The sequence below is a fragment of the Tamandua tetradactyla genome, chromosome 19, assembly GCF_023851605.1.
Source record: "Tamandua tetradactyla isolate mTamTet1 chromosome 19, mTamTet1.pri, whole genome shotgun sequence".
NCBI lineage: Eukaryota > Metazoa > Chordata > Mammalia > Pilosa > Myrmecophagidae > Tamandua > Tamandua tetradactyla.
This window is the reverse complement of record NC_135345.1, coordinates 71,680,316-71,704,696: the sequence shown is the minus strand read 5'-3', so window position 1 is coordinate 71,704,696 and position 24,381 is coordinate 71,680,316. Positions and strand designations below refer to the sequence as shown.

At 34.7% G+C, this 24,381-nt stretch overlaps 1 protein-coding gene across 11 annotated transcripts in view; it reads right to left on the bottom strand.

Annotated features, from left to right (window-relative positions):
- The window catches only part of RUFY3 (RUN and FYVE domain containing 3), a 140,198-nt gene that overhangs the window by 8,028 nt on the left and 107,789 nt on the right, over positions 1–24,381 (bottom strand). For 7 of the 11 annotated variants that reach the window (XM_077137050.1, XM_077137044.1, XM_077137045.1 and 4 more), the window contains 10 exons: positions 18,566–18,689; positions 16,302–16,363; positions 14,974–15,039; positions 13,659–13,728; positions 10,417–10,509; positions 9,071–9,154; positions 6,450–6,617; positions 5,802–5,899; positions 1,653–1,772; positions 647–746 (listed from right to left, as the gene is read on the bottom strand). In XM_077137050.1, coding sequence (XP_076993165.1) covers positions 647–746; positions 1,653–1,772; positions 5,802–5,899; positions 6,450–6,617; positions 9,071–9,154; positions 10,417–10,509; positions 13,659–13,728; positions 14,974–15,039; positions 16,302–16,363; positions 18,566–18,689 — 985 coding nt within the window. Of the gene's footprint in view, positions 1–646; positions 747–1,652; positions 4,226–5,801; positions 5,900–6,449; positions 6,618–9,070; positions 9,155–10,416; positions 10,510–13,658; positions 13,729–14,973; positions 15,040–16,301; positions 16,364–18,565; positions 18,690–24,381 lie in introns of those variants that run through there. The other 4 variants (XM_077137052.1, XM_077137053.1, XM_077137054.1 and 1 more) reach the window with 2 other exon arrangements.

Genomic DNA, 24,381 nt, shown 5'->3' with positions numbered 1-24,381 from the left:
TTTATTACCTGAAAAAGTTGATTTCTATTTCCTGGGTCCCTGAGGAAAATCTTACACAATCTCAGATCCCTGACCTATCTATCTACAGGTACTGAAGAGCTCTCTCCCAAAACTGCTCTTTTAAACACTTTACATTACTTTTCTCTTTCCCAAGCCTAATTCTCTCTCTTTCTAATTATTCCCAAGAGATCTTGAGTATACACAAACTGAGATCCTCATGATTTTGCTAAAGGTGAAAAGAAGCAAATCCAAATTTAAGAAAATTCTGTTAGGAGGAAATTCAGGTTGGGCAAGAAATTACTAGGACATATTATTAAAAAGAGTAGTTAGCAGAACTCCGAGAAACATATTTTTATTAACATAACAAAGTCATTTTACTTAACAATCTGAAAGATATAGTGGGGCCAATGAAAATTATGGTTATTAAAATCCCCTCTTCCAAATGAAATAAAATTAGATGAGAGATTCCTATAGGCAGATTGCAATCAAGCTTTCATATATTTTCTCCATCTCTAGCCTGCTAGCTACATACTCAAGGCCAAAGCAATTAAATATGTGATCTACGAAAGAAAACTGGGGCCCATCAAGGTAGCCGTAAGAATTAAATTAAAATTAAGTAAATGAAAAAACAAATAACAAATATTACCATTTTAGAGTCTGGCTTCTGCAAGCCCTTTCCTGGAATGCTCCTGTTGTTTTGAAACCTTCTTTCTCTTTCCTGTTTTAGTTCTAACTCAAGCTGGTTCCTAGGGTTGATGGGAGAGGAAAATGAAAATTTGGATTTCTGTACTAATATTTTCTGAAGAATGTCATCCATTTTCTTTAAGTTCAATAATTAAATTTTAATAATGAATTAACAGAAAGTTATCAGATATAATAACTCTTAATAAAAAGACTTGAGGACAGGTGAATAACAAATAAGATTTACTGTAATTGAAAAACAGGAATTACAAATTTTCAGCATGATTTAGTATGAAAGTACTGATACCACAGACCTTGCTAATTAGCTCATGCTAATTAACTGGTCTTTTGTTACAGTTATGTATTGAGTCCCCAGTTACTCCTTCAACCACTAGTGTCTTTAGCAGCTATATGCAACAACAAAGCTCTATTTGTTTAAAGTTAGTGGCTTCAGCATAGATATGTCTCATCTGAGAGATTAGGAAGAGTAGTTAAGGGCTTACCGTCAGGGAGACAGCTTTCAAATTATGGTATTGCCTATTAGCTTAACTATGAAATTTGGAAAAATTTAATCCCTCTAAGTTTCAGTTTCATTTGAAAGTGGGGAAATAATATCACCTACCAGAAGGCTTAATGTGAAGATGTTAGGAGAAGATGAATGTGAAGTGCTTCATAAAGTATAGCACATAGTAAGAGACCAGTAAATATTAACTATTATTATCAGTGTTATGTTGGCCACTAGTCCTCTTACTCCTTCCTATTTATCTGAGATCCTGGGTTCTAATTTCCTAATTCTTTGATTACAAAGGATGGTGACTGGATTTTGTAAAGGCTGATGTATGTGAAGCTTTCTGAATTCTAATTTCAGAGAGCAAAAATGGCTGGAAGTTATGAGACACCCCCCTTTTCTTGTTATCTAGTCTTAGAATTACCCATAACCACCCTATCAGCTCAAGCTGCCCTTGCTTCACCGCTGCCTTGCGAGCGTCTCCACTTCCAGCTGCAGACTGTTGATCTTGTCTCCGAAGTCCTGCTTGAAAAGCCGATTGTCCAACTCAGCAGACTGGCGGCCTCGCTCAGCCTGGTGCAATCTGGATGTGAGCCATATGAACTCGTGATAAAAAACAAAAGCCATGATGGGGAGGAAGATCAAGTTCATAACACAAAATAAAACAACCCAAGGCAGGGAGAGAGTGAGAAAAACTTCACAGGACATAGGAGAAATTATGGAGAGAATAAAAAGATGGAGAGAAAACAAATTCTAAAGAAAAGCAGATGAAGGTGAACCAGGCAGAAGAAAAGCTGATTTTCCACTTTTTTTTATTCTATTACTACAGTTTACAGCCATTAGATGATGAACAATAAAACATCACTTTTTAGAAAATCCATATCCAAAGCCAATCTCAAGCACACAATAATTTAAGTTAAATCCACTTTTTGTTTTTATTTCCTAATAGGTTTGGTACTTTACATTTCTGTTTAACACACATTAACTGGAACTCGCAAACAGGCAACTGCCTTCTTATAAATGGAATTAGAACATTTTTTTTGGTCCTTCCACCAAACCACTACTAAATTAAATCTGAGGATATTACACATCAATCCGTATTCAAGCTCTGGGTTATTATATAAGGAAAAAGCCTTTGTCAGAGTTGGGTCATCTCTTCTTTTCTTTCTTAGCAGATGGTATGTGACTAAATGGACAAACAGAGCACTGGGCCTGCATAAGACTCCTGATCGTATTCGCTGGAAGATTCTGATGAGTGCTTTCTTTTACATATCCTATAACTTTGCACCTATAGAGAAGCATCATCTAAAAGGTGAAATAACTGGGCTCTCTGTAATAGAATTTGGAAGCATGTGGTGTATCCTTCGAAAAGTTGTATTTTGGTGTTTGATCACTCTTTCCAAATGCTCACAGAAAAGACAATTTATCATCAGAAAAGGCTGATGAAGACAATAACACAAGAGTTATATTTATATAGGTGCAAAATCTTAAGAACTAAAAGTTCAAGACCAAAGGCTATTTCATAAAGTTGTTGTAAAGATAAGTTCTTTGACTTGAAATTGGTTCAAATCTGTACAAGGACTTATAAAACCACACATAAAATCTATCTTACTTTCTTATTCTGCTTTTACCAAGAAGATGGTAAGTGATTTCAAGTTCCAGAAGCAAAGGGGTTATTTTTATTCCTACCTAAGCAGCTGAAATGCTGTAAATTACATCAGAAAGAAAAAAGAGAGAAAAAGAAAATACTCTGTGAAGACTTTTGAAGGACTGAAGGCTATGTAAAGCCTGTCCTCTAAAATCAAAAGTAATTTTTTAAAAATCAAAGTTTTATAAGATTATTTACAACCTGAAGCCTAAAAAGGGTTAGATTTGTAGTCACTTTAAAAAGAAGCCCTGCTAATATTGCCTGTGGATATCTACTGGGAATCTCTATTTTTATACTAAGTAGTAATAGAGAATATAAGTTTAGACTTATCTATTTTCTACTTTGAAGTGTTTTTCTACTAATTAGATTATTAGTTTCATTTTAGCAAATCCGTATCTGGACAAAAAGTAATAGAAACTCTTAAGTAGGTAAATGTTTCCAAGAGAGGAATAACAGGCAAGAAACTATCAATCATGTCTACACTTTGTATTCTTTACTTCAGTAGGAAAAGCAGAATAGATTTGGAAAATGTGCAGCCTATTCCATTTGAATAGGAGAAGAGAGTTATTAAAATTGTTCTCTCTGACCTACCTAAATAGGAAGTGGAATTGGAGAAAAAATGGTAGAGGTAGAAGATGCCACAGATATCAGTAGGGTTTACCCAAGTTTCCACATTATTATGCTATTGTAAGTTACCTAATCACTAACTTTATACCTATGTACTTTAAAGAAATGTAAAGATGTTGTTGTTGTTTTTACCCCCAAATCACTAAGGCAAAAAAACTGCAAGCAATCTTGGTTACTGATAATAGAACTAAGCATTTATCCTTGGCTTGGGGATTAATAAGACTAAAAAGGGGTCATGACCTAAGATATACAGAACTACTTGAGAAGAGGCCAAGTCCACATGTGATTCATCTCTAGTACATTATAGTGCAATGGCAGAAAAGGCTTGCTGACAAGAGATATGAACAATTCACCTAGATTCTGATATTGGATGTAAAGGCATCCATAATATATGTACAGAGCTTCAATTCCCTAGGCTTTTTTTTTTTAATGGCGATTTATTTATTGGTCAACTCAAAAGTAATTTCAAATTTTATTTGGCATTTAATCAGGGAACTTATCCCAAATTTTCTAACTCTGGGGAGAAAATAAAGAAGGAAAAAAAAAGCACAACTTATATGCCAAATTCCAAGTCAACTTTCGGTGATGTTTATATAGAATCAGAGTTTAAATATAATAACATTCAGATTTCTTCCTTTCAAAATCAAGGTGTGAGATAAAATTTGAGAGGTGACCAACTTTAAAATGCCTAATGATGTTTTGGGATCAGTTTATTTGCTGCACTATTTAAGGTTTTTGCCTGTTTCACCAAATCCTTTTCACTAAATTAATAAAATAAAAATGAAAATGGAGTGAAAGGGATATGGAAAATAGATAAAAGGAAAGACAAAAATAGAAAGAGACCAAGTCAATACTCAGAGAGAAGTCATTATTTTAATTCTGTCTACTCTAAATACTAAGTCAAAAATTATTGAAAAATAATTTGATACAACACTTGAAAAGCAAAATTTATGAGCACTAAAATTGATCTGTTAAATCATAAACATATAAATGCTTATGCGCAAGTACGTATTTTCTTAGATAACTTTCTTTCCTATGCAGACTGATACCTTTTCATTCATTAGCTAAACCAGAGGTTTCAATCAAATTTACTAATTTGCAAATCAACTTAAAAATTTTTAATTTTGTATTGATATATAATTATATATAACCATACCACATAATCATCCAAAGTGCACAATCAGTGGTTCACAGTATCATCATAGAGCTGTGCTTTCATCATCACAATCAACTTCTTTTGTGAAAAATAACATATATACAAAAAAAGCAATAAATTTCAAAGCACACTGTAACAATGAGTTGTAGAACAGATTTCAGAGTTTGGTGTGGGTTAGCATTCCACACTTTTAGGTTTTTACCACTAGCTGCTCTAAGATACTGGACATAAATATCAATTTAATTATTCAGCAATCATATTCATTTGTTAAACCCTACCTTCTCTATATAACTTCACCATCTCCACTGGTGTTTCTCCTACTTCTTAGGGGTATTTGGCTTATGCCCATTCTAGCTTTTTCATATTGTAAGGGGCTGTCAGTAATATGGGATAGGGGGACAGAATTCGTTGGTGTTCTGGAGAGGCTGACCCGTCTGCATTTCAGGATTTATCTGGTTCAGGGACCCATCTGGAGGTTGTAGGTTTCTAGAAAGTTACCCTAGTGCATGCAACCTTTGTAGAATCTTATATAATGCCCTAGGTGTTCTTTAGGGCAATCAACTTTTGAATTAAAACTAATATATTCAGGACCCTGGTTAAGAATCATCTGGATAAAATAAGCCAATCATTCATTCAATTTAATGTCTTCTTTGTACGTTCAAGACATTATGACAGCTCTAATGAGGGGGTCTTAAAAGAGTAACTAATTCAAGAAGCTTATACTCTCATTGGAAAAAATCTGAAGAGCAGGAGATGGAGTTATACAGAGAAGGTCGGGTATAACAAATGAGTATGACTGCTGAATCATTAAATTGGTATTTCTTTTAGTCTCCAGTGTCTTGGAGCAGCTAGTAGTAAAAACCTAAAATTGTGGAATTCTAACCCATACCAAACTCTGAAATCTGTTCTACAACTCATTGTTGCAGTGTGCTTTGAAATTTATTGCTTTTTTGTATATATGTTATTTTTCACACATACACAAAAAGTTGATTGTGGTGATAAATATATAGCTATATGATGATGCTATGAATCACTGATTGTATACTTTGGATGATTACAAAGTATATGACTATATAATACATACCAGTAAGATTGGATTAAAATAAAAAAAATGTTTTCAATGATATTAGAAAACACAAATGAAAGCCCAAAGTATTTCATTAGAGAAACAGTACTTTTACCTCTGCTCGAGTTGTTTAATGGTAGCAGCCATCTGATTAGTCTTCTCTTCCAAGCGACTGTTTAGTTCACTTTTCTGTTTTATTCCTAAGTCTGAACTCTGTTATAGAAAAGAATTATGAGTGATCTATATAACATAAAATCCTGAAATAAATCAACATACTGTTTGAACCTAATGGTGACTTGGGAAATAAAGAAATAAAAATTGTCATACCAGTATACCAGTCAATTCCCAAATTCCTAAATTCCTAGTATATTAATTATTCTCAAATGGAGGAAAAAAACTAAAAAATTAAAAAACAATTTCTTTAAGATTAGTACTGTTATACGCAGTCTCATTACAAAAATGAATAACATAAGGTTAACCAATTGAGCTGGCAAGTAGACACATTGAGCTGGCAAGCAGAAATATTCTAGGATTAAAATTTTAAAAGATCCTCTTTCCCTATTACAATTTGAAAAGTGCCCATGACTTTCCAGAACAGTAATACAGGATCCTATGATGTCTGATTGCTAAAGTAATTTATTGGCAGCTAGCTTCAATTAAGACATGACTTTTCTCCCTTGTGTTTAAAGGATGATTGTAGAGAAAAAGGAAGAGTAGGGAGGAGGCCCAGGGTTTTAGAAGGTTGTGAGTCTATTTCCTCTACCTGCAGCTTAAAGGCAAGTTCATGCTTGAGTGCCCTGAGATCATCCAGCTGCTGTCGTAGAGACACCAGGGCGTCCTGCTTCTCACAAACATCCTTCTCCAGCATCTTCATAGCCAATTCCATCTCTTGTCTCATGCTGATCTGTATCTCCAGCTCTTTTTCAACATCCTGCCCCCAAAGGTAAATACAATGCTCACTCTCTCTTTCCTCAACTAAGTACAAGCCACAAAATTTTACAGAAAAAGCAGACCAAAATTCTAAGATCTGAATCATCTGGCAAAATCGCTGGAAGCCATGATTCATTTTCATAAATGTTAACAGGAATAATAATTTGGATAATTACAATAACATTTGCACAATAATTTATAAGTCTGAAAAATTTGGTTAGCCAAAGACATTGTTACTTAATATGCCTAAAGTATGTAATTCATTAGACACTATACAAATCTCTACAAAGTGTCACACTACTCAGCACAAAATGAAGCGGCTGGAGTTCTCTTAAATTCGAAAGTAAAAATTCAAGAGCTCAAAGAACAAAGAAGATAATTTGGGTTCCCTGGGTATCATCTCAATTACTAGAAATGGTCAATATGACTAACTGAATTTTTAGATTCACTTAACCTGAAACCCTTTTTGTTTGTACTATTATTACTGCTGTAAATATTTTTGAGCAAGGAAGTTTGCTTCACTTTCTTGCTTTAATATGAGCATATATTCTTTGTTGATAAGAATTTGCTCTGCCTCCCTAACATTATTCAGTTGATCAAGTGTAATTGGACAAAGATGCCAAGACCCAAAGCTCTTCTGTATCCTCGCTGCACCTAGGGTACACCTGGTACCTTGCCTACCTGCATGGTTTATCTCCTTTTTTTTTCTTGATCAGCAAAGGTGTTTATTTAATTATCTCATTAAAAATTTCTTATTTCCCCTTTAAGGTTTCTTTCTTTCTTAATAAACATTTATCTTATTCTCATGAAAGGATACAGAAATTTTTAAGATTTGTATTATGTGCTGCTTAACTGAGACTCTCCTCTATACATAGTTAGCACAATAAAAAATGAATCATGCTGCTTTTTTAAATGTGGGCACATTATTTCTAGGAACCTTCTCATTTTGAAAATATTTTGAGATCTAATTCACAGACATATAAAAGGCACATTATTCAGGAATGTTAAAATAACCCTGTTGTGTTTTCAGAAAACGTGAAATTCTGTTCTGTACAATGTTAATTTGTAATAACTTGTTAGTGCAAATTAAATTGTCCCTTATTTTTAGGCTTCTCTTCATTCTTAAGGATACTGTAGAGGGTCTGTGCTAGTGTGAAACTGTTATGTATCCCAGAAAAGCCATGTTCTTTTCCTAATCCAGTCTTACGGGGCCAGACCTATTGTTTATGTTGGACTGTTGGTCAATCTCTATTAGACTGTTTCCACAGAGACTGACCCACTCAACTGTGGGTGTGGCCTTTTGATTAGATTACTTCCAAGAGATGTGACATGCCCAGTTGTGGGTGTGACCTTTTGATTAAATGGAGCTGTGATTCTGCCCATTCAAGGTGAGTCTTGATTAGTTTACTAGAGTCCTTTAAAAGGGGAAACATTTTGGAGTTGCTTCAGAAGCGACATAGATATAGATGTTTGGAGATGGAGACAGAAATAATCCAGGTGCTAAGCAAGGATTCACAGAAATAGGCAGAACCTGAAGAGATCACTGGCCCAGGAGATGCTAAGCTAAGAGATGAAATCCTGAGTTTTGCCCCAGAGCAGCTAAGTGTGGATCCAGAAAGGCTTAGAGAGGAAGCCACTGGAATCAGAAACTGGAAGCAACAGAAACAGGAACAAGAACCAGCAGATGCCAGCCACATGCCTTTCTATGTGACAGACATTGGCCTTTCTCTGGAATCAAGGTATCTTTCTCTGCCTTAGTAATGCCTTAGTCTGGACATTTTTATGATCTTAGAACTATAAACTTCTAACTTAATAAATGTACTTTTTAAAAGCTAATATATTTCTGGTTTACTATATTCCAGCTGCTTTAGCAAACTAAAACAGGGTCCTTTTGTTTGTCATACCATCTCAACTGCAGAAGAATTAATATATTAATACTAGGGGTGTATCAGTATATTAATACTGATATGGATCAAATCTGTGACAAGATTAGTATTCCTCATTATAAATTCAGATATTTTTAATTTCTAACATATATTAAGACTACTACTAGATAATGAACATTTCCATTTTTTCTATTTATGTCTGAGAAAAAATAATAAATCCAGAAGTAACAGCTATAAATAAAAGAGTACAATTCTATATTAATGATTCTTAATAAAGGGAGGAGGAGCCACCTCCAAGGAAAAAAATCAGAATATTTGCAGGAATAAGAGTAGGAATCATATAGTTTTATTAAAAGGTCGGTTCCATATATTGAATATTCTTGTAATGCAAACTATAAAAGTAAAAAAAAAAAGAGAAAGTATTATAGGGCATATGGGTTAAAAAGAGTGAGAAACAATTTTACAAAGTCCATAAAAAACCTTTAGAACACTACTAATATTCCTGATTTTGGTCCAAAAGGCCATTAATACTGTGTTCCTGAACTATTAGAACTTAAGCAAAGTTTACCAGTCGTAATTGTGTCTCCTCCTTTAAATGCTTTCTTGCGTCACTCAGTGCTTGCCCTTCTGAAGTTCTGTCCTGCTTAGGACCCTTGAAAACATAAATAAAACATCACATTTTTAAGGATTTTAAAAATCCATACTTGTTAGCCGACACTGCTATTTAGTAAGGAAGAAAAACTGTGGCAGTAAAAGAGGAAAACAAAGATATTAAAGAAGTCTGGTAAATTTAAATAAATTATTAAGTTGACCTGTGATTTTCCTGCCTTTGTTTAAAATACTAATATAGATTACCCTATCAGTTGGTGGAAGCCTTAAATATCAGCCTCCAAAAACAAAATATCATTCAGTATAAAATATGAATTGGGCTAAAAATTCAAATGGTGATACATTCCTTCTCCAAAGATCTCACATCTGGTATCTCCAACTACCCAGAGAGATCCCAGCTAACAATACGAAGATAATTAGAAAGTTCTGAGCAGTCAATCATTTATAAAAAATCCATGCTTTAAAGTCAAACACCCCACTCAGGGTCTAGTTACTTTTACTTTAGAAAAATTTTACTAACTGGAAATTTGGATTCCAAGACCACATTATTAGAAGCATGAAGACAAAAAAGGAGTGATCTTTCTTGAGAAACAATACTAGCAGCAGGAAAAAATAAGAGGTGACAGTGAAATCATAACAGACAAAAAAATAAATATAAAAATAGTCACCACAATTTGGAATTGTTAATTATAGTTGCTAAAAGCTTTGTCAATTTCAATAGCTTCCAAAGTAGCACCACTGCAATTTAGCAATGAATTGCCAATGTTGATAATTACGACAGTCATCATAAAGGGTTAAATGTGTTAAATTCTGTCCTCTAATTAAGAAGGCTTGGAATTGTGCCATACATCAAATCTGGTTAGAAGTTTCTAAAAAGGTTGGTGCTTTAAGGATTAAAACTCATCAAGAAAATTCATTTATATAGTTGCTCTTTCAAAGTGATTCTCAGATAAATGAGGGGTCACTTCTTACAAAACCGTAGCGTGGCCCAAACATGCTGCGATGTTTAATATAGCAAATGTGACATTTAAATACACTGCAAATCATTAATCAGAGCATGAAAACAATTAGATTTTCTTAATGTATCTAAACAAATATAGGTAAGAGTGAGGCCAAGGAACATTTGTATACGGCTATCCTATAACTTTCATCCTTCATTCAGATATGCATGGGGTCTAAGTAAAAAAAGTAGGCTTAATATATATAAATATTTGCTGCTTCAAAACAGCCTTCTAGAGACTCAGACCTACTGATAACACATTGACATGCTTTCCATGAGTATTTTATAAATACAGTAAGATTAACCTTCCGATTGGATTCCAATATGTAGGAGCTTTCTTCTTTAACTCGTTCCATTTCCTCTTGCAAGGTAATAATTCTGTTGTTTGCAACTGCAAGCTGTTGATAAAATTTAAAAAATAGCCTTTTATCTTTCTTTAACATAAAAGATAATTCATGATCTAGACGGACTTAGGTTTCAGGTTTGGATATTCTTAGAAAGAAAGAAAGCTATTTACAGCGCCATAAAAATGTTTTTAGGAGGAACTTAGGGAAAAGATTTTAAAATAGCTCAGATAATGACAAATATCTCCTATTGTTGCTTTTTGTGTAAATTTTTTTTCAGTACCAAAATGCTAACTTAGGATTGTTTACCTCAAAGGTGTCCTCATGGATTAATGTGTAATTATATTTAATAAGAAAATCTATTTCTAAAATGTTCAATAAAGAAGTCAGCTCATGCCAGGGGACCCATCTTATATTATAGACCATGCCTAACAGTTTTATAGATTACTTAAAAATATTAAAGAACTCCAAAGTTCTCACCCTAAAAGATTTTATTAAGCATTGAAAAGGTTTTCCATTCCAGCACCTACAGAGATAAGGTAATAATTAGCAGCATTTTACCAAAAGGAAACATTTATTCTTCATTTCATAGGAAGGAAAAGGTGGGACACTTCTTTCTCTGCACCTACTAAACTCAGTCCTCATAAGAATGTGAGGCTGAGAGAAGGACCGAGGGCTAGAATTCCCTTTTTATCACCTCTGCACTAGCAATGGGTATAGGTTCTGCTTAGTTCCTTTTCTAATGTGGTAAGTATGGAGGAGCTAGTCCAACTAAAGATTACATTAGAAACTAGTCACAGGCAGTAGTAAGTTTAATATCTCTTGATTATGCCAGGAGTAATTCATGAAGCAGAAAAACTGCCTCTTCTTTATCATATACCTTTACACTTTCTAAGTCCCAAATATCTATCTAGCATCCTCAAAATTAAATTAATTTCTAAATTTTAAATTTTAGATTTTTTACTTCCTGGCAAAACAAATTGAGATTACAAATGTTTACTATATGTTAGTCTTATGCCTAGTAAAAAAATAATCTTGGGTGGTACAACGGTGGCTCAGTGGCAGAATTCGTGCCTGCCAAGCTGGAGACCCGGGTTTGATTCCCGGTGCCTGCCCATGCAAATAACAACAATGAAAAACCTCAGTATAAGCCAAAAAATGATCCATGTACAAACTATGCTTTTCTTCCACACTCTGCATAGAAGAGTGTCAACAATAGCTTCCAAGTTTTCTGTATGTACTTTCCCCCTCTACTATGGCACTAGGCATACTGAGAGCACCAAGACAGAATTTTCTATAATAATGTTTTATGATACCTCAGAAAGCAAATATGATAAATTTTTCAGTTGTAAAGGCAATATCTAAGGTTCTGATTCATTGCTCTGTGGACAGTTCCAACCCCATCCCACTGTGCTTGTCTTCCCATCATCATTAGAACTAAAAACAACCTTTAAAATATTTTATGAAGTATTTTATATGTATCTATCTACCACACAAATTTCTGCATTGATGAATTCCCTTTTCATTCCATAGTTTTGGGATAGATTCACTGTGGAAAACATCTGACCTTGTTATAAAGGATGGTACATTATAATGAAAGATGAAAACTGTGCTGAACTGTGCTACTGAGGTTAATTACACAAATCAGTCTGATTTAGAAGGACATGTACAATAATGAAATGTGTACAATTTGATTATTGGATATAGGGATTAAATGTTTTCTTGGAATTATCATTGATATATTCTCATCATACTGTGACAATTTGTCATTATTAATATTAATTGAGAAATACAGATAATAATTGGCATAAAAATTGGTTCAATACAAGTGAAAGTATAAAATATGATAACAAATTATCAATATAAGAATAAAAAACAAGGCATCACTAGAAATCTTGGATATTCAAAGAACAAGAAGCAAATATAAACAGTGTACCAGTAAGTTTGACAAAGCGAACTAAATAGATAAATTCCTTAAAAGATATGAATTATCAAAACGAATACAAGAAGAAACAGAAAATGTGAATAGCCCTATAACTAATTAAGAAATTGAATTCATAATTTAAAACCTCATAAAGAAAACTACATGTCTGGGTGGCTTCAAGATGAATTCTACCAAACATTTATGGAGGAAATAATATATCAGTCTTGCACAAACTCTTTAAAACTTCATTTTATGAGGTCAGTCTTATCCTAATACCAAAGTTAGTCAAAGACATTGCATAGAAAGAGAATAACAGACTAATATTCTCACTTAAACATAAACACAGAAATTCATGCAAAAGATTTACAAATCTAATTCAGCAATATAATAAAAAGGATGATACATTATAACCAAATGAGACATCCCAGGCATGCAATGTTGGTTTAACATTCAAAATATCAATCAATGTAATTCACCACAGAATAAAAAGAGGGGGAAAAAGCATATGATTATCTCAATAGATGTCCCCCCAAAGCATCTGATAAACACAACATGGATGAATTTAAAAAATACCATATTGAACAAAAGAAGCCAGATACAAAAGAGTATTACTACATATTATTTTAATTTCTATGAAGTTTTAAAAACAGACAGAACTGGGAGAAGATTGAAAAGGAACTCTTGGTTTACAGGAATGTTTCATTTGTATCAGAGATTGGCAAATATTTTCTGTAAAAAGCCAGGGAGTAAATATTTTCAGTTTTGCTGGTCATATATAAGTCTCTCACATATTCTCTTTTTTCTTCATAACCCATTACAAATATAAAACACAATTTTACCTTGCAGACCATGTAAAACAAGACTTCAGGCCAAATTTGGCTAATGGATCATAGTCTGCCAACACCTGTTCTAAATTTTAACTAGGAAGCTGGTTATACAGGTATATAAATCTATCAAAATTCATTAAATGATACACTGAAAACAGATGCATTTCTCAGTATGCAAGGTATACTTCAATAAAAAAGTTTTAAAATTGTGATACCATTACTAGATGTCAAGAAAGTAGTATTCTTTTGTACATATTTCTGCATCCCTCAAAAACCATCAAATCACAAAACTATTTGATGCTATACAGTTTGTGGCCATATGCTTCAATTGAAAAGTACAGTCCTTCCTTTCAAAGGTTTCCTAGAAATTACTGACTCCACTAATGCACATTACTTTCTTAAAAAAAAATTAAATAAGTCAATCAAAGAAAGATAATTTCCAAAAGGCTTACCTCTTCTGTCAGTTTAGTGTTGGATTTTTCCAATGCATCCACTTTTGCCTGAAGATTGTTTACAGTAGCACTATCAAGAGAAGAAAAAATATAATACTCTCTTTGGAAAACAAGAATACTCTGTGCTTTCCCTTTTAAACATCCATTACACTGACCATTATTTGTTTCATGTCCCCAAACTCTGACAGACTGGTAAGCCCTAAATCAATTTACAAGGGGCTATGTTTACCATGTTAAGTGCTGTATCCTTGAAATGTATGTTCAGCAAGCCTTTATTTAATGAAATAAAATGAAATGTATGATACAGTAAATTTTAAGGTTTATTTATATATAATAATAATAGCCTAAATTAGTTAGGTTCTTGCCATATACCAAGAAGTCTTATAAACTATTTACTTGCATTATTTCTTTTACTCATTTTGACAATCCTTTGTGTTATGTATCCCCAACTACAGATAAAGAAACTGAGGCATAGAACGACTAAATAATAACGCCATGTTTATTATAGTCATTATTAGTTCTTGGTCTTCGGAGAAAATGTACTTAATTTGTCCTTCAATTTTCTAGCTGGAACTAGGACTACTCAAAATTTTTATTGATGCTGAAAAAATCAAATTATAGGTCTTACACATGACAATCATAAGAGAACTACAAATAAGATTATAATTAATGTATATATTAATTATTCTTTTGAACTATTCAGCAGTAACTTGCTTAGTATTGACAGTAACAAGAAAATCAAAGTACTTGGAAAATTAATAGCTTTGGATAGCTCTTCTGAGGAGAGGAGAAAAGAGAATGTTTCATGTTCTGAACAGTTATGAAAAGTACTTGGCGAGTACGTGGTAAATTAATGGTATTGATGTTGCAGAGCGGGTAGAGTAATACTACAAATTTAATGTAATAGAAATGCAAGGGACCAAAGAGATATGATTACTCTGAAGGTACAAAGGCAGTCAGTGGTTTGCTCAACATCAGTCTAAAATATGTGACTGGACCTACTGAACTAAAAGGGCCTCCAACTGTTTATGCCACATATTTTAAAGTTCTTATTGGATGTCTTTACATAATCATTAGAGTTATGATGACATATTAATCTTAAACCGCCTCTTACAACAAAGGTCACCAAAACAGTTAAATGCTATTAATCTACTGCATAAAGTTCAGTGCCTAGTATACAGGAATTCTATACATATTTGTTGAGTATTGTCTAAATTAATCCTCACTGCCCATTGTTTTATCCAGTCCTTTCACCCAAAACAAAATTCCCTTTAGAGTATTATTATTTATTTAATATTATTTATTCATTCTTTACTTCAGATGTCTGTTGAGCTCCTCTACATAGTTCTTCTGGTCCAGAATTGCAGTAATCTGACCATCTCTGGAGGAGAAAAAAAAGATACAAAATGAAGGAAAACAATTATTATTAGAAACAGAAAGATTCCCCTACTCATCCTTTCGTAAAACATAGATACACAAACCCCACATTTAAAAAATCCATTGCTATAACTTATGAATCTTAATAATTTAGGTTATAGGAATAACTGTTCTAATCTACAGGAGCATTTAAAGGATAAACATTTTTTTCTTGCAGTTGATGGATTTTTCAGCTTTTCTGGCATTATTTATAGTAACCACTTTCCATTTGTCATAGGAATTGAATAAAGCTTACTCTAGTAAAATACAATTGTTCTCAAATGCTATATATTTGCCTTTAAAACCTATTTTTATTTCAAAGTGAACAGTATAAAAGGCTTTCATAAATATCAAGTGTTATGATGACATGAGAAAATAAAAGGTAGAAAAAGGAGGTTCACTTCTAGGATCAACAACTCTATGACAGGTAAAAGTTAAACAGCCAGGCTTTTCGAAAAATGAAATACAAAATCAAGGACACTTATCCATACAATTACCAAAAAAAAAAAAAACAAAAGGTGATATAATCCTAACTTAATGTCTAAGGTTAAAAACATCAAACAAGGTAGGCCACGGTGGCTCAGCAGGTAAGAGTGCTTGCCTGCCATGCCCAAGGACCCAGGTTCGATTCCCAGTGCCTGCCCATGTGAAAAAAAAAAAACAAACAAAAAAACCCCCAAAAAACCACATCAAACTAATTATACTTTCAACTATTAAATTTAGAAAAAGTATAAAGGATATTTCTAATCTCTAATTTTTAAGTACCATAATGTATATTTTTAAACTTCTTATTTTGAAATAATTTTAGATTTGTAGAAAAGTTATGAAGGTACCACAGGGTTCCCATATACCCACTCGGCTTCTGCTGATGTTAACATTTTACATGATGCATATTTAATATTGTGAATTTTAAGCAAAGTGAGAATGAAATCCCTCTTGGTCAATAAGACCATTTTTTTCAAACACTATTTTAGGAAATGAGAATTGGATTCTTTTCATGAAAATTTTTATCTTTCTTTGCACCTGAACTGCACAGTAGGAAAATCACTCAACTTAAACCCTTTTAGGGTCTGGTAGTAGGCACAGCAATCAAATATTATTGGCAAGACTAATCTATTAAAGTTATGCCATCAGAAATTATTTTAGCCAGTTTGTTAAAGCAGTATTGTTTCCTAAATACTACCAAAGTACATCAGAGAAAAAAACCCTAATTTTCTTTGTACATACCCTTCACTACCTTTACTGCTGTTCCCATCCTTGAGATACATTGAAAAATCTATAACTCCAACCTGTAGAAAGAATTTTCAGTATTTAACATAAAATTAGATATTATTTCCCAAACACCAATGACTCTTAAGCATTCAAAATAGTAGAATCCTAATAATTATAGAAATTTATGATGTCAAATTAATATTTTACTTTTAATACAATAAAAAATTGGGAAGAGCTGGAAGTAAGTAAAGAATTAAGATTACTTGATTACAGTTCAGGCAAATGGTCAACACAATATTTAGTATAAATAAGATCTAAGTATTGTTTTTCTTCTGCCAATTCAAGTATTCTGATATTGCATCCTTCTTAATTTTTAGAAATAAATGTAAAAATTATAATTACAAAAATAATACACAATCTCTTTGGAGGTTTTAGAATATACAGATAAACAAAAAGAAGTAATAGAAAACACCCATAATCCCAAACACCCAAAGAAGACTATGATTATAATTTTGGTGTCTATTCTTCCAGACTTTCAGTGATGCATGTCTCAGTTTTCCAAGACTGCCATTTTATGATTCATCTTATTTCTTTTTTAAAATTCAGATCAAAATATCACACTTCCTTTCCCACTTTCCCAAAGTAAAACATAACAGCAATTTGTTATACTATTGCATGAGAAGGGGTGAGAAATATTCATAGTGAAAAGAACAGCTTCGTTTATTAGATGATTGATACATGCCAGTTCTTATTCTATGCGCATCTGTGCATTACCTGTACTAATTTCTTTATTCCTCATAATAATCCTATGAAATAGATACTTTTAAAAAACTTTTTAATTGTATAATATAACATAAATACAAAGCAAAGAAAGAAAAACTGATCGTTTTCAAAGCATTCTTCAACAAGTATTACAGAACAGATTTGTCATGGGCTACCATACCATCCTCCCAGATTTTTCCTTTTAGCTGCTCCAGAATATAGGAGGCTAGAAGGAATAAATAGTTTTATCATCACAATTGACTTTTTTCTTTTTTGTAAAAAATAACATATATACAAAAAAGCAATAAATTTCAAAGCACAGCACCACAATTTGTTGTAGAACATATTTGGCATGAAAAGTATGCTAATTTTAGAGTAATTACATTGCCTGGTTAAAAAGACATAAAAAGACCATAGAACATAATATGGTTTAGTTTTTGTAAGTATTAATATTTTTAAAGTATTTGCAAATATAGCTAAAACAAAAAGAAATTGCAAAATCATATGTTAACATTTTCTATAAATTGCATAAACATTTCCATCTACAATTAAACATTTCCAATAAATACGTTCATTGATTTTCAAAGTTTTCCTAGTAAATGCACTAAATATTCTTTAATTTTCTATCAAAAAATTGTGAATTTGACCTTCCCTCCCTTTCAATTGGGATGGAGGATTCAGCCAGATGGTTGGGAACAAATGGCATGGTCAAGGTTGGCATCATTGGAAACAGGGTCACGGGTCAGTTGGAAAAACTGGGGTCAATGTAGTCAAGACCAGGGATTTGAGTGGCATGTTTAGGGACCACATGGTCAGGACTGGGGAGCCCTGGCTGAGGATTTCTTTGTGTTATTAAGGGATTATTAAGGCTGGGCAGTCCAAGATAACAGCTGGCATTGTTGGGAGGTTGTTTATATATAGGGAGAATGGGTAAATAATATATTTAAGATTAGGGGAGCCATGTTTCTCACTGTGAGAGAGTTACAAATACAGAAAGGGAAAGGCCAGATTAAACCCCAAAGTATTGATTCAGAATTTAAGGTATCAATGTGAACTCAAGGTTTTTATCTATATAGACATAGATATATAGATGTATGTGTAATTGTGTATCTGTGTGTGAAATAGTTACTCTTTTTATCCCTATATTACGGACAAGGAAACGGAAATACCAAGAAATTAAGTAACAGTAAAATACATCCAGCTAGAAATGAGGAAGGCAGAATTTGAATCCAAGCAGTTTGACTTTAGAGGCTTTACTCTGGATTAATATGCTATTTAGTCTGTGCATATATATGTTTTACAGGGATCACAGCCAAGAAAAGAATTTGAAAAACATTTATAATGCACACGTGAGGCAAGATGGAAGCAAATAACTTACGTTTTCATATGCACATCAAAATGAAAGAAATCCTATTTACAACCCACAGACTTTTGCCTAGTTTCATTGGTATAATAAAATCAATCCAATTTACATAACTCAAAGTGACATACTTAGTAACTAGTTATCTTTCCCATACCTGAGAGTCCAAATCTTCTCCTTTCATACAGAAATTGGCATCAATGACATTAAGACCCACCAAAAGACCAGCAATTATAGCTCCTTCTTCTTCCATCATGAGGGCATTGGGTTCATAGAATTCACTGTAAGAGACATCCAAGGCTTCAGTTCAACTTTCAATAATGGATAGAACATCAAACACAAGATCAGTAAGGAAAAAGACTTGAATGGTTCTATATACCAACTAACCTAACACACGTATATAGAATACTTCACCTAAAAGCAGCAGAATATACATTCTTCTCTAGTTAATATGGGCCAGTCTCCAGGAAAGACCGTATGTTAGGGTGCAAAAAAAGTCCTTATTCAAAAATATTGAAATCATGCTAGTATTTTCTCCAACCACAGTAGAATGAAGTCTGAAATTAACAATAGAGGGAGAACTGGAAAATTCCCAAGTATGTGCAAATTAAACAATACACTCTTAACCAGCCAATCAGTCAAAGAAGAAATCATCAGGGAAATTAAGAAATATCTTGAGGTGAATGAAAATGAAAACTCAACGAACCAAAGTTTATGGAATGCAGGAAAGTCAGTGCTGAGAAGGAAATTTATTGCTGTAAATGTTTACATTGAAAAATATCAGAGGGCAGTGCAACAGTGGCTCAGTGACAGAATTCCTGCCTGGAGACCTGGGTTTGATTCCTGATGCCTGCCCATGCAAAAAAAAAAATCGGAGACCTAATAATACAAGAAGAGGATCTAGAAAAAACTGGAGGGTTTAGTTTGCTGAACCCAAAATGAACGGAAGGACGGGGATAACAAAGATTAAAACAGAGCTAAAGTTCCGGGTCAAGATGGCAGCTTAACAACGTGCACATTTTAGTTCGTCCTCCAGAACAACTACTAAATAACCAGAAACAGTACAGAACAGCTCCTGGGGCCACGTCAGTAACCAGACACAGCATATCCCAGTCTGGACCAGCTGGACTGGCTGCAAGCACCCGCCCGAACCGTGAGTTCCCAAAGCTGCGGCGGCCAGCGCCCCTCCCCCACAGGCTGCTTCCCAGAGGGGAAAGGAAAGGACTTTACCAGCAGCAGGGACTGGGCACAATCAAACACCAATTGTGGAACTAATAAACAAATTCTGACTACGAAAAATAGGCCCCCAGTTTAGGTGGACCTGATCAAAGCAGAGGTTGCTCATTTTTGCCCCGGTGCCAAGGGGGCAGGACTGACAGAAAAAGGTGAAAAAAAAAAAAAAAGAAGGAAACAGAAGTTTTTGTGACTGTGTATCTACAAAGGCTTGACTGCCTCTGGAAACAGCGGCAGGACTTTTCAGGCTGCAACTGCCCCAGGCATAGGCAGAAGTGACCTCTTTTGGGGGTTTATCTGGAGCCTGTGCCTTCCCCAGGGGAGGGGTGAAGCCCCACCCAGATGGAATCCCTCCATCAAGGAATTCAGACACCAGGGCTTGGTAATTTGAAGCCATTAAAACAAGCCTACAACCTCTCCTCTGTCTCTACCACGCCCCCAGCAGGGACAGTCTGGAAATTTAAAGGTACTGCATCATCTTATGCTGGTGGGACCTGCAGTCAGACAAGTGCCACATACTGGGCAGGATAAGAAAAACAGAGCCCAGAGACTGCACAGGAAGGTCTTTCAACCTGCTGGGTCTCACCCTCAGGGAAAACTGACACAGGTGACTCTTTCCTCCTGATAGGAGGCCAGTTTGGTCTGGGAAAATCTGGCTGGGGTCTAGAATATCTAAGTAGACCCTCCTAAATGTGTGGGGGGGAAAGGCACCACACAAGCAGGGCAAGAAACAAGAAAACAAGAACTGAAAAATTCTCCTCTGTTAAACAAAACTTAAGCTAAAGGTCCAGATAAAGCTGAACGGAATGTCAAAGAACAGATAGACAACAAATTCATCCAGCAAGAAAACCCTAGATAAAAGAAGTGAAAGCAATCTCCAGAATAAACTAATTAAGGTAATTAAATGCCTAGACACAGCAAAAATTAACAAAACACACTAGGAAGATTGAAGATATGGCCCAGTCAAAGGAACAAACCAACAATTTAAATGACATACAAGAGCTGAGACAATTAATTCAGAATGTATGAACAGACATGGAAAACCTCATCAAAAACCAAATCAATGACTTGAGGGAGGATATAAAGAAGGCAAGGAAAAAACAAAAAGAAGAAACTGAAAGTCTGAAAAAACAAATCACAGAACTTATGGGAATAAAAGACACAGTAGAAGAGATGAAAAAAACAATGGAAACCTACAATGGTAGATTTCAAGAGACAGAACGTAGGATTTCTGAACTGGAGAATGGAACATCTGAAATCTGACAAGAAACAGAAATTATAGGGAAAAAATGGAAAAATATGAGCAGGGACTCAGGGAACTGAAAGACAATATGAAGCGCACGAATATACGTGTTGTGGGTGTCCCAGAAGGAGAAGAGAAGGGAAAAGGAGGAGAAAAACTAATGGAGGAAATTATCACTGAAAATTTCCCAACTCTTATGAAAGACTTAAAATTACAGATCCAAGAAGTGCAGCGTACCCCAAAGAGAATAGATCCAAATAGACACACTCCAAGACATTTACTAATCAGAATATCAGAGGTCAAAGAGAAAGAGAGGATCTTGAAAGCAGCAAGAGAAAAGCAATCCATCACGTACAAGGGAAGCCCAATAAGACTATGCGCAGATCTCTCAGCAGAAACCATGGAGGCGAGAAGATAGTGGGATAATATATTTAAATTATTAAAAGAGAAAAACTGCCAACCAAGAATTCTATATCCAGCAAAACTGTCGTTCAAAAATGAGGGAGAAATTAAAACATTTTCAGACAAAAAAATCACTGAGAGAATTTGTGACCAAGAGACCAGCTCTGCAAGAAATACTAAAGGGAACACTAGAGACAGATACGAAGACAGAAGAGAGAGGTGTGGAGAAGAGTGTAGAAAGGAAGACTATGAGTAAAGGTAAAAAGAAGGAAAATTAGATATGACATATAAAATCCAGAAGGCAAAATAGTAGAAGAAAGTACTACCCATGCAGTAATAACACTGAATGTTAAGGCATTAAACTCTCCAATCAAAAGACATAGTCTGGCAGAATGGATTAGAAAACAGGACCCATCTATATGCTGTCTCTACTCAAAGGACACGAGGGCAAGGACACAAATGGACATTTACACACCAATGTTTATAGCAGCATTATTAACAATTACCAAGAGATGGAAACAGCCAAAATGTCCATCAACAAACAGTTGGCTAAACAAACTGTGACATTTACATAAGATGGAATATTATGCAGCTGTAAAACAGAATAAAGTTATGAAGTATGTAACAACATGAATGGACCTTAAGGACATTATGCTGAGTGTGATTAGCCAGAAACAAAAGGACAAATACTGTATGGTCTCACTGATATGAACTGACATTAGTGAACAAACTTGGAATATTTCCTTGGTAACAGAGACCATCAGGAGATAGAAATAGGGTAAGATATTGGGTAATTGGAGCTGAAGGGATACAGGTTGTATAACAGGACTGAATATAAAAACTCAGAAATGGACAGCACAGTATTACCTAACTGTAATACAATTATGTTAAAACACTGAATGAAGCTGCATATGAGAATGATAGAGGGAGGAGGGCTGGGGCATAAATGAAATCACAAAGAAAGAGAGACGATAAAGATTGAGATGGTGTAATCTAGGAATGCCCAGAGTGTATAATGATAGTGACTAAATGTACAAATTTAAATAATGTTTTTGCATGAGGAAGAACAAAAGACTATGTCTTTTGATTGGAGAATGTTTAACACACATTCTGCAGTGTGCTGAAAATAGATGGTACTTAATATTTTAAAATTTCAACTAATGTGAGAGACTAAAGCAAAAAATGTTTATTTGGTACAAATCTATACTTTGACTAGTGCATCTCCTAATATAACTTATGTAGATAGTTGATTGAACACCTTAAGTACATGGAACTTTGTATAGGACATGAGATTTTGTTGGTTTGTCCAGGTGATGCCCTGATGAATCCCAGAGTGATTTGATCAGTGAGTGGAAAAGTATTTGCAAAGTCCCCTTTGGGGAATGGTGAGAACAGGGAAAAACTCAACTTCCCCAAGTTGAATTCTTGATATTCTCACAAGCAGTGTGGAAAACCAAAGCTATAGGCTGAGCCCCCAGTCTTGGGGTTTGTTCATATGAAACTTAACCCCACAGGGGATAGGTCAAGCCTACTTAAAATTAAGCCTAAGAGTCACCCCTAAGAGAACCTCTTTTGTTGCTCAGATGTGGCCTCTCTCTCCAGCCAACACAGCAAGCAGACTCACCACCCTCCCCCTGTCTACGTGGGACATGACTCCCAGGGGTGTGGATCTTTCTGGCAGCGTGGGACAGAAATCCCAGAATGAGCTGAGATTCAGCATCAAGCGATTGAGAAAAACTCTAGAATGAGCTGAGACCCAGCATCAAGGGATTGAGAAAACCTTTTTGACCAAAAGGGGCAAGAGTGAAATGAGACAAAGTTTCAATGGCTGAGAGATTCCAAACAGAGTCGAGAGGTTATCCTGGAGGTTATTCTTATGCAGTAAGTAGATATCACCTTGTTATCCAAGAGGTAATGGAGAGGCTGGAGGGAACTGCCTGAAAATGTAGAGTTGTGTTCCAGTAGCCATGTTTCTTGAAGAGGATTGTATAATGATATAGCTTTCACAATGTGACTATGTGACTGTGAAAACCTTGTGTCTGATGCTCCTTTTCTCTACCTTGTCAACAGATGAGAGGAACATATGGAATAAAAATAAATAATAGGGGGAACAATGTTAAAATAGATTTAGTTTGAAATGCTAGTGATCAATGAAAGGGAGGGGTAAGGGGTATGGCATGTAAAAACTTTTTTTTCTGTTTGTTATATTTTTCTGTTGTCTTTTTATTTCTTTTTCTGAATTGATGCTAATGTTCTGGGAAATGATCATGATGAATATGCAACTATGTGATGATATTGTGAATTGCTGAAGTGTATGTGTTTGGAATGTTTGTGTTTCTTGTAATTTTTTAATAAAAAAAAAAACAGAGCTAAAGAAATGGAAAATTAAAAAAACAAGTAAAATAAACCACAAACGGTTCTTTGAAGAGATCAATAAAATCTACTAAACTTCAGTTAGACTGACAAAGAAAAGAGAGAGAGGATGCAAATTAACTAAAATCAGAAATGAAAAGGGGGATGTTTCACCAACCCCATGGAAATAAAAGGGATGTTAAGATAATGCTATATACACCTAAGAGTATACGAAAAATTAGATAACCAAGACAAAATGGAAAAATTCCTAGAAACAAACAAACTACACTGACTCGAGGGAAAATAGAAGATCTCAGCAGACCAACAAATAAAGAGATTATATCAGTAATCAAAAACCTCCCAACAAAGAAAAGCCCAGGACCAGATGGCTTCACTGGTGAATTTTACTAAACAATCCAAAAGAATTAATACCAATCATGACCAAACTCTGTTAAAAATTGAAATGGGAGTCCATCTGTTCCTCCTTCCCGGGCCAACTGGCAGAATTGGGCAGGCAGTCCCCTCAAGCCGTGGCGGCTGGCGCCCTGACCACGCGCGGCCCCCCGGACCAACTGACAGAATTGGATCGGAAATCCCCAGGCCGCGGAGAACGGTGACGGGGGGAGGTCCCTTCCAAACCCGTGACTCCCCGGTCCGGCGGGGAACAGTGCACTTTACCGGGCCGCGGCGGCTGGCGACCTCCCACCACACTTGGCGCCCCGGGCCGACTAGGAAATTCGGAT